At 44.4% G+C, this 16,436-nt stretch overlaps 1 protein-coding gene across 5 annotated transcripts in view; it reads left to right on the forward strand.

Annotated features, from left to right (window-relative positions):
- The window catches only part of LOC137531694 (SH2 domain-containing adapter protein D-like), a 56,984-nt gene that overhangs the window by 22,234 nt on the left and 18,314 nt on the right, over nucleotides 1–16,436 (forward strand). For 4 of the 5 annotated variants that reach the window (XM_068251645.1, XM_068251646.1, XM_068251650.1 and 1 more), the window contains one exon: nucleotides 7,912–8,211. In XM_068251645.1, coding sequence (XP_068107746.1) covers nucleotides 7,918–8,211 — 294 coding nt within the window. In that variant the 5' untranslated portion in view covers nucleotides 7,912–7,917. Of the gene's footprint in view, nucleotides 1–5,789; nucleotides 5,912–7,911; nucleotides 8,212–16,436 lie in introns of those variants that run through there. The other variant, XM_068251649.1, reaches the window with a different exon arrangement.

The following is a 16,436-nucleotide window of genomic DNA, read 5'->3' on the forward strand; positions in this document are numbered from 1 at the left end:
AAGCACATGCCAAATGCTGTCCCCCTAACATTCTGTGCAAATGGAGCCCATAGATGTGGTGTAGGTGTCTGTTTTGGTGGGACTGGTCCGAAGGCCTCTTTTGCTTGGACGGATGAACTTCACACCTGCCACTCCCCCCACCCTCTCAGAAGCACTGACAAGGTCGATGACAAGGGGCTGAGGATAATTACCCCCATATGAATGCGGGACTGGGGGGTGACTTGTATTAGATTCAGGAAGTGTGGAACTACCTTGGTTTTACCTGCAGGGACAGATATAGCTATTCCAAGGTTTGCAAATGGGAATTTTGTTTGTACGTCCTACAGATAAACGAGTCACACTGTCTCATCCACTTCAATCTCCAGACTGGGCCACCTTCTTCCAGTTCCGGTGCTCATGTCCCTATTATAGGCAATTTTGCCATTGTACAGCGGTTTCCATAGGCAATCAGACTTGTCTGTTGTTGCACAATTCTAATGCAATAAGCTGTGATGTCTTGTGCTTTACGACACCCTTCTCTCATGGTCAGCATTATTATTATTATTTTTATTGATTTACGGTATAAAGAATTATAGTTTTCAGCAAGTTGAGCTACAATAGCTCTCCTCTGGCATCAGTCCCGATGTCCTTGTTCTCAATTCACTAAGACCTGTTTGGTACAAAATTAATGTGAGGTAAATTGCCTCATGTGGTAAACTATTTATTTTTTCCTTGAATAACCACTAAGGCTTTTACATCTAAGGTAATAGTTCAGTAAATTATCAAACGACTTAATGACAATTTACAAAGATTTTTATCCGTATGCAGTATTTAATTTGGTGTTTTAAAGAATCATGCAGTAGCGGTATTTCATTTGTTATTTGGTGGATTATTGCAGTGCATGGAAAACAGAAGCCAGATCTGATACGGAAAACATTTTTTATTATACTAACAAGTAAAGAGCAAGTCCAAGCTGCATAAAATGAACATCAAATTTGTATCAGCTCAAAACCATTAGCATCGTATGAACTATTCTTACTTACTACACAATAATATTAAGGATTTGTGTTTTACAACAAATGTGAAATTAGGGAAAATGTTTGAAATAACTTTCTCAAAGAACAACAGAAGTGAGAAGTATATGGAGGCTGCAGTATTAAGTACCTTTTAAACAATACCAGTTGCCCAGCAGCCTTTATAATCTATTAGGCTGCAGTAGTATCTGAATCACACCAGAAACAAGCATGCAGATAATGTTGTCAGATCTGACAATAATGTCAGAAACTCCTGATCTGCTGAATACTTGTTCAGGGTCTGTGGCTGAAAGTATTAAGCCCAATCTACACGATACGATTTTATTATTAAATTCGATTACAATTTTATTTACGATCCGATTAAATCCGACATGTCCGATCGGGATTCGATTCAATTCGATTTGCCAATGCAAAACAATGGCAAATCGAATTGAATTGAATCCTGATCGGATATGTCGGATTTAATCGGATCGTAAATGGAATCGTAATTGAATCGCACAAAGAATCGTATCGTGTAGATAGGGCTTTAGAGTTAAGGTGACCATACACTTATAGATTTGCAGCAGATTCGACCATCAGATAGATTTCTGTCAGATGCCTGTCAGGTTGAATCTGACAGGAATGTATCTGATGTGTGCCACACAGTAGGAATGCAGTGTTGCACCATTCGATCCAATGCAACCCTATGGGCCATCGATCGGCTGCCAGCAGCTGATCGACCCAGATTTTCCGTCCGGACCGATCGATCGAAATCGGCCGGAAATCAATCGATTTGCCGATCGATCATGCTTTCTGCTGCTTTGATTTTTAGCTGATTCTATCAAAACGGTCTAAAATCTAATGGCTAAAATCGACCAGTGTATGGGCCCCTTTAGAGGATCAGCAGAACTGCTAGGCAACTGGTTTTGCTTAAAATAAAATAAATAAGGCAGCCTCTATTTTCCTCTCGCTTCAGTTGTCCTTTACGGTCCACACCCACAATGCGATTATATGGGGGCGACAAACGATTGCTTTTGCAATATCGCGTAAAGTTGTTTAACTGAAATTCAACACAGCGGTTGCTTATATTGATTGACTATCATGACAAATTACTTATCGAGTAATTGTTCAGATGACCATTGAGTCCTGTGTAATAGCCGCAATCGGTTTTGAAAGATGGATCAGGGAACAAGCGTTCATCGCCTGGTTGTTACCACAGATTCCTCAAGACATATTGGGCTTGATTAACAAAGCGGTGCTAACTGTTTAGCACGGGTGTGCTAAACAGTTAGCAAGTGAAGTTTGCGCGTGCAAAAGTCCGCGATCGCACAAATCGCGGCAAAAGCCAGCGAACGGCACTTTACGTGTTAGTTAGCACCGCTTTGTGAATCAAGCCCATGGTGGGTACTTAGCTTTTACTTTCATGATAAGTTTAATTATCTTTCCTCTTCTCTCTGCCCTCTGTTTCTGCTTCTCTCCTTCATCCCACCCTTCTGTAACTTCACAAATGTTTTTTTGTTATCTCACCGACACCTCCAGGCTGGAGATAAAATAACAAGCATCTCACTGGATTTACATGTTTCATCCTTTGTCGATTGACATTTATGAGGCATTTACCTCGCTACTTGTGTTTTACCTCACAAATTTGGTAACTTACCTTACTGATCAGTACTTGTATTTTCCATGAGGTAACAGCCTTTGTGAATTGACATTTGACAAAATACATCCGTTGGTTTTTTTTTTCTTTACCGCATGTGGTAATGTTTTGTAATTTGACCCCTTGGCATTTAGCGATCACAATTTACCTCTTGCAGATATCCTCACGGTTGTGCATTTTCCTGCTTCCAACACATCCACTTCAAGAACTAACAGTTTAATTGCTGCCTAATATAGTCCACCCCTGGATGAGTAAAGGGGTCCATACATTACTTGATTTGCAGAATCAATTTCGATTGATCAGACAAAATCAAAACTATATATCCGGCTTACTGGAAATACTGTAAATCTGTCCCTTGAAAAGGCGCAGTCGGGTGCCGTTGGAAGCGGCGTTCGATTTCAACCCCCAGCCGGCCTCCCCCCTCCCCCCCCCCTCCATGTGTAACTCACCTGTCCACTAGAGCGATTCTCCTGTGTCATCTCTCCATTGCCGTGTGCCTGACCCTATGACCTGTGGTCACACATCTGCCACGGGGTCATGAGGTTCAGGCGTCTTGGCAGCGATGGAGAAATGACACAGGAGACGTGTGCTAGCAGACAGGTACGTTTAAGCACTGCTTTAACACTTACCCTGGACCAGGGTGAGGGCACATTACATGGAATAGATCTATGGGGCCTTGCAGGTGGAGGTGGCTGCAGGATGAATCTGATGGGCACCGTAAGTAATAATCAGTTTTATTCATGTTGCTTGTTAGTGGTTTAAAGCAAACCTGCAGTGACCTAAAAAAAATACTTACATACTCAAGAAGAAGGAAGACTTCGGATCCCATAGAACCTTCCCAGCCCTGTCTATGTCTCCTCTTTCCCCCACTGTTCCTCTTTCAAAATTCACGAGTCCCCTTTTCAAAATGTGCATCCTTGGAAGCATGCGGTGTGTTACTGCATCGGAACCTGGCATTACTGCATCAGAACCTGGCATTACTGCATCGGAACCTGGCATTACTGCATCAGAACCTGGCATTACTGCATCGGAACCTGGCATTACTGCATCAGAACCTGGCATTACTGCATCGGAACCTGGCATTACTGCATCGGAAACTGGCATTACTGCATCAGAACCTGGCATTACTGCATCAGAACCTGGCATTACTGTATCGGAACCTGGCATTACTGCATCAGAACCTGGCATTACTGCATCGGAACCTGGCATTACTGCATCGGAACCCACCGCTCTGCACTCGATGGGGAATGCCAGAAAAAATAGCATTAAATTGCGTTGCAATGTAGTCGTATTGTCTGCTGCGATGCAACAGACCCAGTGTGAAAGGCCCTAAGGTCCTAAAGGTATTGGAGACAGAGGATCAGCAGGCCTTCCTGGTAATTTACATTGTTTAAAGAGAACCTGTAATGAGAAAAGGGCCCCTAGGGGGTACTTACCTTGGGAGGCGGAAGCCCCTGTATCCAATTGAGGCTTCCCCCATCCTCCTCTGTCCCACGGTGTTCTCTCTTGGCCGCTCCGAACGGTGGCCATGTAAATATCTACCTTTCCCGGCTTTAGCGCAGGTGCTGTAGCGGCTCTTGGATGCGCAGTAGAGTGAACTCGACTGGGATCGGCTATTTCCGCCTGATCCGAGCTGAGAGTCGCTACTGCGCCTGCACTGGAGCCGGGGAAGGTGAATATTGCAGGCGCTACTGTGCCTGCGCTACAGCCAGCCACAGCCTGACCAATTGTCAGCTGTGGCTTACAAGGGGCACAGCAAGACCACCGTGGGTCTGAGGAGGATGGGGGAATCCTCAATTGGATCCAGAGGCTTCCCCCTCCCAAGGTAAGTACCCCCCAGGGGCCCTTTTTTTCAGTACAGGTTCTCTTTAAAGCTTAAAGTGAACCTCCAGACTAAAAATCTACTCAGCAGCACTGAAAAGGCTTGGTGTTTCTTTAACAGTTTCACAGCATCAGAACTTTTTGGTGTTATTTTAAAAGGAAATATTCATATCCTTCTCAGTTTAGGTTCCCTTTAATTATATTGGTGAACTTTTCCTTTAAGAAAGCTCTCCATCTAAAGCAGATATACAGTATATATCCGTTATGTGAGAGTCCTGGAGATCCCTGATGATTCCTGATGATTTATGAATTCCTAGCCGTAGAGTCATGGGCTACAGCAGGAATAGTCTCATGTCTTATTTCATACAACAAATGGGAACCCCTTCATAACAGCCAGAGCCTGGGGGAAATCCTGAGAAGTGGCACCTCTGTACCCTCTGATCTTCAGAAGAAGGCAGCAACTGCGCATTCTGCTACCTTGTTCATTATCAGCAGTAATAGGATATAATACAGTGAGGTGAAAGAGATCATTAGATTCCTCATGGATTGCTGGCTCCTTTCTTTAGCCTAAAGACAGATGGATAGACAGACTGGCTCTTTTGTGTTTGAAGCGGTTATAAAAAGTAATTAGAGTAAAAAGGCTCTTTCCATTGATGCCCTGTAGGACTTAAATAATCAGCAGGCCACACCCTGGTGACTTTATTTGTCTGAACCTATCATCAAACCATCTGTTATATGGCAGAGAAACTAGAGGTGATGGAGATCTCCTTTAAAGTGAACCTGAACTCTTGCACAGGACCGAAGGAAAACAAAGCAAAATGCACCCTATATGTATTTAGAGAGTTTAGCCTGTCTAATGCTGGGCATACACGGCTCGATTCTCTCGCCCGATCAATTCTCCGCTCGATTCCGCAGGCGATTCTCTTATTTTCTGCTTGTTTTTCTTATCTTTTTTCTATTGTCCTCAATGCGGAATCGATCGGGCGGGAGATTGGACATGTCAGAAATTAACTATCGAGCCATCTAAATGGCTCAAAATCGAGTCGTGTATTCCCAGCATAATTCCCCCTCATCTATGACTAATCACAAGTGTAGTTTGATCTCTCAGCTGTGTAAGGTGTCTGCCTTGGCAGAGCAGCTAATTTGTAAACACAGGATGCTAACCCTATGGCTGCTTCCGTGAAAGCAGGAAGTAAACCCACTGTAGACTTATTGCAGGATTTGTATCAGCTGTAACAAAGAAATGTTTTTTTGTTTAAAGGTTATTCTGCTGTTGCTTATATTTTAGAGCAGAGAGGAAGTCCTGAGTTCAGGTCCGCTTTAAGCTGAGTTCTCACCACCCGACGGGTCCAGCGACTTCCCCTTGAGGAAGAGCGTACAGCGACTCCTTCCTGCTTGTGGCACTACACGACGAGCGCGAACTGGAAGTCAAGCAATCACGGTACTTTGCGTGGAGTTGTCGGGGAGCTTAACGATCCTATGTGATGGTGATCGGCGTGGGTTGCTAAACGTTGTTCACATGATCGCACGCCTTTACCCACGTGCCGCTCGTCGCTCAAACAATCATCAGACGTTGGAAAAATCGAGAAAATCGTGTTTTAGGTACGGACCTTTATGCCTGGTACACACCATGCAACTTCAGATAGACTGGTCAAATCAATTATTTCTCATAGGTCCGATCTGATTTTCAATTGTTTTTCTGATTGATTTTTTATAGAAGTGATCGGGAAATCGATCAGAAAAATGATCAGAGATCAGATTGGACCTGTCGGAAATTATCTGTTCGACCCATCTATCTGTTGGAAACTTGCATGGTGTGTACCAGGCTTTAACCTCCTTGGCGGTAACCCCGTGTGTGACACGGGGTAAGCCGCCGGAGGGTGCCGCTCAGGCCCTGCTGGGCCGATTTACATAATTTTTTTTTTTTGCTACACGCAGCTAGCACTTTGCTAGCTGCGTGTGCATAACGATCGCCGCTATCCGCCGCGCCACGCTGCCCCCCCTTCCCCTAGACCCCTTGCGTTGCCTGGCCAATCAGTGCCAGGCAGCGCTGAGGGGTGGATCGGAACACCCGCTGACGTCGATGACGTCGGTGATGTCATGGCAACGGGGAAGCCCATACAGGGAATCCCGGCAGCGATCGGAGGGGTGGGAGGGATAGCGAAGGGAGGGGGGAAGCATGCAGTTAGCGCTAAGCTAGCTGCTTGCTTTAAAAAAAAATGTTTTAAAAGTGCTGCGCTGCCCCCCTGGCAGATTTATTGTACCGCCAGGGGGGTTAAGCTGACCATACACATACAGGTCCCTGGTTAGCGAACGAGATTGGGACTGTAGGTTTGTTCTTAACCTGATTTGTCCATAAATCGAACACTGTGCCATCTCTGTCCCCTGTATTTTCTCTGTGCCTCCAGTGTCACCTTTGTTCCCCTGTGCCTTCAGTGTACCCCTCTGTGTCACCTCTCTCCCCCTGTACCTCTTTCCTTCCCCCTGTTCCCTCAGTGTCCCTCCTTGTGCCACATCTGCCACCCTGTACCTCCACTGGCTCCCTCTGTGCTTCCTTTGCCCCCTTCCTGTCCCTCCTTGTGCCTTCTTCTGTCCCTCTTTGCACCACCTTCTGCCCCCCTTGTGTCTCCTTCTGCTCCCCTTTGTTCCTCCTTCTGTGCCATTGTGCCACTTTTTGTCCCCCTTGTACTTTCTTCTCCTGCACTGTGTAATTACCAGAGCTGGATCATCCACAGGTAATTTAGGCAGGTGCCCAGGGCCTGGAGAGAAACTAGGGGCCCAGTTGACACTAGTCCCCAGCAAATCTTACAGAAACAGCCAGATGGTCATCAGGGGTGAGCCCAAAGTGGATTCTTGCCTAGTGCCCCATTTCACCATAATCTGTTTCTGGTAATTACACATGTGTTCAAGGTGAGTGGAGGTCGCTCATAACTGGAGGTGCCCGAAGCAGGTGAGAGAAGTGCTATATCCGCTGCCCAATGTTTCAAAACAATCGATTTGCTCTGTGATCACAATTTATATCTACCACACACCACATAACTATTTATGATAAGATACTAAAGTTGAATGGTATGAAGATTTTCTGACAATCACCTGTTGGTTTTTCGTTACACTTTACTTTTTGGATAACAAACATGACCTGTCTTCAAACCTGGCCAAGAAATATGTTTATTCCTATATACAGTATATGAACATGTAATATTAATGGGGAGGGAAGTGAGGTAAGCATTGGTTTCCGTCTACCGTAAGTTACAGTTATTATTATCAAAAAGCGAAAAATCCAACAGGGAAGGTTCTATTGGCTGGGCATTGCTCACACAGACATACAATTGTTTCCCAATTAGATTGAGCTATACTAGCCAAAGTTGGGTTTTACTTTAATTTTTATGTGAAAATAGGAAATGTTATTGTTTTCATCGAGTTTTCTTTTAATTATACTAGGTCCTAATGGCAAGGTGGCTGAAGGATTATTTACATTTTGGGAGTAAGAAGTCTCCACCACAGCCTCCAAAGCCTGACTACACAGAGAGTGAAATACTTCGTGCCTATCGAGCTCAGAAGAATTTAGACTTTGAGGACCCATATGAGGAGAAGAATAATGACAAGGGCCTGTTGGGATCCCCATCCAGGATCGACGATCTGCAACTCATTGTGTCTCCTAGACATCGTCTTATCAAGGTGGAGCCCTCCGAGTATAGGAGGAGGCCTCATATAGGACTGGAAGAAGACCCCGGAGGGCAGGTTAGTAACTAATTGAGGCCAAACCACGCACACATTAAATCTCCCAAAGTAATCTTTAGTGACCTTACCTTAGAAGAGGGAAGGCTGCTCGTGTCCTAGAGACCATAACCATTGCCCGCAACTCTCTGAAAGTTTACAGTCATCCAGTCCTCTCACGAGTACGGCCATACTATGTCTGCATGAGTAAGACCGTACCTGCACAGTAGCACAATGAGCGGCTTCGTCTTACTGCACAGGCGGAGCAGAACTTGAACACAGACATGTCCAACAAGTTCTTGTCGGATATGTTCAGAGGACCGTCCACATGTGGCAGCGGTGGGGGTAAGGAGGACATGGAAAGCATCTGGAATAACAAGAGGCTTCCCTTTTACCTAGGTATAATTTTATTTTAGTTTTTTAATCACCTCGGGTACATATAATCTATAACCAATACAAATAATACAGTTGTTCAATGTATAAAACTTTCTCTGAACTAATTCTTGCAAACTGTACTACAGAATGACAGATGAGAGGCTTATCAAGGGCTTTAATGCATGGAAAAAGACAGAAATTTTGGACAAAAAAAGGAATCTCAAGCGAGACTGCTCCTACGCAAAACAATTGTTCCACTTTAAGCTGCATACAGGAACAAACCTCAGAAATGTTTCAAGCAGCAGCATGTAACGTTAAGCCTTTAATGGCTGCACACTTCAGTTGTGGTGCATGGTAAGAGAACATTCAGTTTTGACTTTAGGGTAGTGGTGAATCTGAGCTACAGTTCCATAGAATTTGAAGTAGGTCTAAAATGAAAAGAAAGTAGACTAGCAGGCAAAACGGCCACAGGTACCAATGTTTTAAGTCTTATCTACTAAAATGGCATAGTTATAAAGATATAATTAAATGTTTTCGTAAGCCTGCCTACTGCAGTCAAGGTCCCCCGCCCTTGGGCCTGTCTCTGCCTGTTTTTGCTGGACAAGTTCAATTGCTTTTTCAAATCCAAGATGGTCATTAACCACTTCACAACTGAGGGGTTTTACCCCTTGAGCACCAGAGCAATTTTCACCTTTCAGCGCACCTTCCATTCATTTGTCTATAACTTTATCATTACTTATCACAATGAAATGAACTATATCTTGTTTTTTTTGCCACCAATTAGGCTTTCTTTAGGTGGGACATTATGCCAAGAATGATTTTATTCTAAATATGTTTTAATGGGAAAATAGGAAAAAATGTGGGAAAAATGCATTATTTTTCAGTTTTCGGCCATTATAGTTTTTAAATAATGCATGCTACTGTAATTAAAACCCATGAAATGTATTTGCCCATTTGTCCCGGTTATAAAACCATTTAAATTATGTCCCTACCACAATGTTTGGCGCCAATATTGTATTTGGAAATAAAGGTGCATTTTTTTCAGTTTTGGGTCCATCCCTAATTACAAGCCCATAGTTTATAAAGTAACAGTGTTATACCCTCTTGACATAAATATTTAAAAAGTTCAGTCCCTATGGTAACTATTTATGTATTTTTTTTTATTGTAATATTCTTTTGTTAATTACAAAAAAAAAAAAATGGGGAGTGTGGGAGGTAATGAGTTAATTTTTCGTGTAAAACTAATGTATTTGTATATGAAAAACGCTTTAGGGTGCTGTTTTACTATTTGGCCACAAGATGGCCACAGTAACTTTTTGTTTATGCGACCTGCAAGCATAGGAAGTACGCTTGCAGGAAGTGTTATGAGGGTGGAAAACTTTTTTTTTCTTCACAATGATCGCGCTGCTTCTCATAGAAGCAGCCGATCATTGCGGGGGGCTTAGATCAACGAACGGGAACGGTTTTTCCCGTTCATTGATCTCCGAGCGGGCGGCGGCGTGCACGAGCGTGGGGGCGCGCGAGCGAGCGGGAGCATCGGGAGGTGCAGATATCTCCGTCCCTGGTGGTGACGGTGGAAAAAGGGACGGAGATATCCGCACCGCTGGTGGTAAAGTGGTTAAGTTAGTTTCTAGGCATAGCCCCATCATGGCACAGTGCACAGGATGTGATGCTGCGTTTTATTAAAGAGACTCTGTGTTGAAAAAAAGGCCCCTGGGGGATACTTACATTGGGAGGGGGAAGTCTCTGGATCCGATTGAGGCTTCCCCTGTCCTCCTCCATCCCACGGTGGTCTAGCTGGGCCGTTCGTAAGCAACAGTCGACAATTTGTTAGGCTGTGGCGCAGGCGCAGTAGCACCTGCAATATTTACCTTTTCCGGCTCCAGTGCAGGCACAGTAGCTGCACTTGGCTCGGTTCAGGCGGAAATAGCCGATCCCAGTCGGGTCCGCTCTACCTGCTCTAATGTGCAGACTTTCGCCTGCACATTAGAGCAGATCCGAGAGGCTATGTATGCCTGATCCCGAGCCGCTACTGCGCCTGCGCTAGAGCCGGGAAGGTAAATATTTACATGGCCACCGTTCGGAGTGGCCCAGTGAGACCACCGTGGGACGGAGAAGGACGAGGAAAGCCTCAGTTGGATCCAAAGGTTTCCCCCTCCCGAGGTAAGTACCCCCAGGGGCCCTTTTTTTCGATACAGGTTTTCTCTAATGAGATACTGCTGTTGTGTGCTGGTCCACACAGACCCCCATTATAGTGGGCAGTCCCCTGTAGTGGATCTAACTTTACAGTGTCTTTGGTGTGTTCCAGGCTAGTGTTCCCTGTAGCATATCCCAACATTTCATTGCCCCTTGTAATGTATTTGACCATGCCATTGTCCCTGTATTCCAGATTCCCATTACCCCCTGTGGTGTACACTAGCATTCCAATGTCCTCTGCAGTATATTCCACTTTCCCTGTGTCTCCTGTAGTGTATTCCAACATTCTGGTGTCTTGGCCAGTGCTATTGTAATTCCTGCAACAGGCACCTCCCATTTTTCCCACCTCCATAGTGTGTGTGAGGGGGGGGGGGGCAACTTGTCTTACTTGGGGCGCCAAATAGGTAAAAAAAAACTGCTCTAAAAGTAATCATCAATAATCAAGATAATGTGATTACTGAATCATGTCTGTATATTCCATATACTTAATGTTCTCAGGCAGGGAACATATTTTTTAGATTTGTCTGTGTTTTTTCCACATGCTGCAAAACACGCACTGCTGCACTCGTTATTTGTCAATGGCCTGCTCATGAATTGGATTATTTTTTTTTGTGCTTGTCTGTGTTTTGTCAACACATTTTTTCCCCTGGTAAATAAAAAATCGGAAAACTATCTGCTTCTTTATGAAGATCGCACACATTTCCAATTGTATTGTATCTTGCTACAAAACAAAAAATTGCAAACAAACATAAAATTGCAATCAAACCATTCATGAGCACACAAACAAAACAAAACAAAAAAAAATCGAAAAACTGCCTACTCAATTGCAGGGACAAGTCTGTCCTACCTTGCACAGCTATGCCTGTTTTTTCTCTTATGACTACTTTTGTGTTGTGCATGTGTTTTATTGCAATTATTTTTTGGTTTTGCTGCCACCTGCTGTTGAGATGGGAGAGAACGCTTTCTGAAGTTTGCACATTCTCAGCAAGCGTAGTCATATGGATTGACATAATCTCTCAAGGCCTATCCACATATGTAAATGAGCTGAGCAATGCATACGTGCGCTAACCGTTGCTCTGTCAAAGCTCCGGACAGAGTGCATAGCTCTTATGGCTTATGGCTAGTGATGTGTCTGTACAGGATTGGTCCTCGATTTGTCGCCTGAGGGATTGTTTCCTGATCTCTGATGGACTTGGAGTGAAAAGTCTAATACAGAATGCTTTTGCATTCAAACCATATTGGAAGGGAATATCCTCCGTTTAATGCAACCAAATACAACGTGGGTTCAAGTTGTTTTTAACATTACAGTACTAGAGTTCCAGCTTGTTTTAAGTGTCTGAGCACAGAGGGTTAATGATTGTTTACATTTAAATTGATCACTCTACTCAGCACCTCATTTCCTATTCAAATCCTGGGCCCTTGAAAGAATGAGCACAAGGGTCATTGAAAGAATGAGCCATAGCTTCCCTTGCTTGTGTGATCCCTGGTAGGTGTCAATAATCGCAAGTGTTTACAGGGGTGGGCGAGGTTTGTTTTTTTGGATGACGTGTATGTTTTCATATCTTGTTTTATGTTGCTGCTGACACGCACATATAAATGTGCATGTTTTGTATCAGAGATGCGCTACTGACTGAGTAAAACCTAACCTTTACATTACAGTCATGGCTGAAATTGTTGGCGCCACAGAAATGTATCCAGAAAATCAAGTATTTCTCACAGAAAAGTATTGCAGTAACACGTTTTGCTGTACATATGTTTATTCCCTTTGTGTATATTGGAACAAAACAAAAAAGGGAGGAAGAAAAGCAAATTGGACATAATGTCACAAAAACTCCAGAAATGGCCTGGGCAAAATGATGGGCATCTTTTTAAAATTTGTGGATAAATAAGATTGTTTTAAGCATGTGATGCTACCTTAAACTCACCTGGGGCAAGTAACAGGTGTGGGCAATTTAAAAATCACACCTGAAAGCAGATAAAAAGGAGAGAAGTTCACTTAGTCTTTGCATTGTGTGTCTGTGTTTGCCGCACTAAGCATGCACAACAGAAAGAGGAGAAGAGAACTGTCTGAGGACCTATAATGTCCAAACCTGCACCTCTACAATTCGGAGTGCCACAAGAATCAATCCTATCCCCTCTGCTGTATGCAATCTACATGTTGCCACTTGGTACACTTATCCAACGACATCGCCTGACGTACCACTGCTACGCCGATGACACACAGCTATACCTGTCCTTCAAACCTGGTGGAACAGACCCTACTCCAAAAATAAACTATTGCTTAGCTGAGCTACAGGCATGGATGAATGATAACTGGTTGAAACTGAATGCTGACAAAACTGAGGTCCTTTTTGTCCAAAGCCAGTGCTGGCCATCAAAACAGCTCTATCCTAAAGCAACACCAATCAGGATTGGGAATTCAGACATAAACAGCTCCAACCTTGTGCGCAGCCTTGGTGTACTAATCAATGGGGAATTGAGTTTCAGAAACCAAATTTCATCTGTAGTTAAATCTTCCTTCTTTCATCTGAAGAACATTGCAAAGATTAAACATCTGATTCCCCCAGAGGATCCTCCAACCCTAATTCACGCCTTCATCACATCACGGCTGGACTACTGCAATGCCCTTTATGCTGGCCTCCCCAGAAAGGACCTGCGTCGCCTGCAATTAGTACAGAATGCTGCTGCCAGATTGCTAACAAACCAGCCTCGCCACTGTCACATTACACCGATCCTTCGCTCACTGCACTGGCTACCATTAGAATGGAGAATACTCTTCAAGATTGGACTGCTGACATTCAAATCCCTGCACAATCCGGGCCCTGGATACATGAAGGACTTGCTGAAGCTGCACCACACCTCTCACAACCTCGGATCAGCAAGTTCTATAAACTTGCACCTCAAAAAATCTGGAGATAGAGCCTTCTGTCATGCTGCCCCTACTCTTTGGAACTCCCTGCCACACCCAGTAAAAACAGCACCATCCCTGGAGCTATTCAAATCCAGACTGAAAGGCTTTTAGACCTGTTTAGCCTGGCATTTCCGGACTTATAAAATTCTTCCTCTGTACCACGATGTTCTGAGCCATGCTTATGCGCTTTGAGTCCTACGGGAGAAAAGCGATTTACAAATGTTATTTGTTGTTGTTGTTGGAGAACCAAAATTGTGGAAAAATATCAACAATCTAAAGGTTACAAGTCCATCTCCAGAGATCTAGTTTTGCCTTTGTCCACAGTGCGGAACATTATCAAGAAGTTTGCAACCCATGGTACTGTAGCTAATCTCCCTAGGTGTGGATGGAAGAGAAAAAATGATGAAAGGTTTCCACGCAGGATAGTCCGGATGGTGGATAAGCAGGCTCAAACAAGTTCCAAAGAAAGCTGTCCTGCAGGCTCAGGGAGCATTAGTGTCAGCGCACCCTATCCGTCGACGTTTAAATTAAATGTTATGGCAGGAGACCCAGGAAGACGCCACTGCTGACACAGAGACATAAAAAAGCAAGAGTATAGTTTGCCAAAATGTACTTGAGTAAGCCAAAATCCTCCTGAGAAAATGTCTTGTGGACAGATGAGACAAACAGAGCTATTTGGTAAAGCATATCAATACTGTTTACTGTAAATGGAATGAGGCCTACAAAGAAAAGAATGCAGTACCTACAGTGAAATATGATGGAGGTTCAATTTTGGGATCGTTTTGCTGCCTCTGGCCTTGGCAGGGGCGGCGCCAGGGGGGTGCAAGGGGGTGCTCGAGCACCCCCTAGAATTGTCCAAGCACCCCCAAAGCACCCCCTGGAGTGAACTGACTTCAGGCGTCTAAAAGACGCCAAGTCAGTTCACACAGTGGCAGCACGGAGCAGCAGGCAGGGCTACGGTAAGATGGCCGCCCGGAGCCCTGTTCTGCAGACTTCGAGTCTGCAGTGCATGGCTTCGGGCGGCCATTTTCCCGTAGCCCTGCTCTCTGCATGCAGGCAGGAAGTCTCGTCGTGACGTCGGGAAGGAAGAGGATCGTGGGCGCGCGGGCGCTGCACGCCACAATGAGGTCGGGACTCGGGACAGGAGGTCGGGAAAGAAGGTCTTCTGGCTGTAGGTGAGTAAATGGGTTTTTCTTTTCTTTTTCAGGTGATGCTGATTGTGCATATTGGGGTCATATCTGCTACGGATTGTGCATATTGGGGTCATATCTGCTACGGATTGTGCATATTGGGGTCATATCTGCTACGGATTGTGCATATTGGGGTCATTTCTGCTACCGATTGTGCATATTGGGGTCATTTCTGCTACCGATTGTGCATATTGGGGTCATTTCTGCTACCGATTGTGCATATTGGGGTCATTTCTGCTACCGATTGTGCATATTGGGGTCATTTCTGCTACCGATTGTGCATATTGGGGTCATATCTGCTACGGATTGTGCATATTGGAGTCATATCTGCTACCGATTGTGCATATTGGGGTCATATCTGCTACCGATTGTGCATATTGGGGTCATATCTGCTACCGATTGTGCATATTGGGGTCATATCTGCTACCGATTGTGCATATTGGGGCCATATCTGATAACGATTGTGCATATTGGGACCATATCTGCCACCGATTGTGCATATTGGGACCATATCTGCCACCGATTGTGCATATTGTGACCATATCTGCTACCGATTGTGCATATTGGGGTCATATCTGCTACCGATTGTGCATATTGGGGTCATATCTGCTACCGATTGTGCATATTGGGGTCATATCTGCTACCGATTGTGCATATTGGGGCCATATCTGATAACGATTGTGCATATTGGGACCATATCTGCCACCGATTGTGCATATTGGGACCATATCTGCCACCGATTGTGCATATTGGGACCATATCTGCTACCGATTGTGCATATTGGGGCCATATCTGCTACCGATTGTGCATATTGGGACCATATCTGCTACCGATTGTGCATATTGGGACCATATCTGCTACCGATTGTGCATATTGGGACCATATCTGCTACCGATTGTGCATATTGGGACCATATCTGCTACCGATTGTGCATATTGGGGTCATATCTGCTACCGATTGTGCATATTGGGGTCATATCTGCTACCGATTGTGCATATTGGGGTCATATCTGCTACCGATTGTGCATATTGGGGTCATATCTGCTACCGATTGTGCATATTGGAGCCATATCTGATAACGATTGTGCATATTGGGGTCATTGGACGTGTTTTTTGTTAAAATCTGCTCACATTACGTGTATTTTCTTGAGAAAACCTGCACAATTATGTGAATTTTCTGTGAAAAGGGTCACCAAAACTTGGGCCCTCTGTCTTTGCGTTGCACTTTTAAAGGGAACCCGAGGTGAGAATAATATTGAGGCTGCCATATTTATCTCCCTTTAAGCAATACCAGTTGCCTGGCTGCCGTGCTGGTCCTCTGCCTCTTATTCTTTCAACCATAGACCCTGAACAAGCATGCAGCAGGTCAGGGGTTTCTGACAATATTGTCAGAACTGACAAGATTAGCTGCATGGCTTGTTTCTGGTGTAATTCAGTTCACTACTACAGCCAAATAGATCAGCAGGGCTTCCAGGCAACTAGTATTGTTTAAAAGGAAATAAATATGGCAGCCACCATATCACTCTCACCCTGGGTTCACTTTAAATTACAGTTAGCCCCGCCCTCATCCGGTCATGA

Source organism: Hyperolius riggenbachi, chromosome 9, assembly GCF_040937935.1.
Source record: "Hyperolius riggenbachi isolate aHypRig1 chromosome 9, aHypRig1.pri, whole genome shotgun sequence".
Lineage (NCBI taxonomy): Eukaryota > Metazoa > Chordata > Amphibia > Anura > Hyperoliidae > Hyperolius > Hyperolius riggenbachi.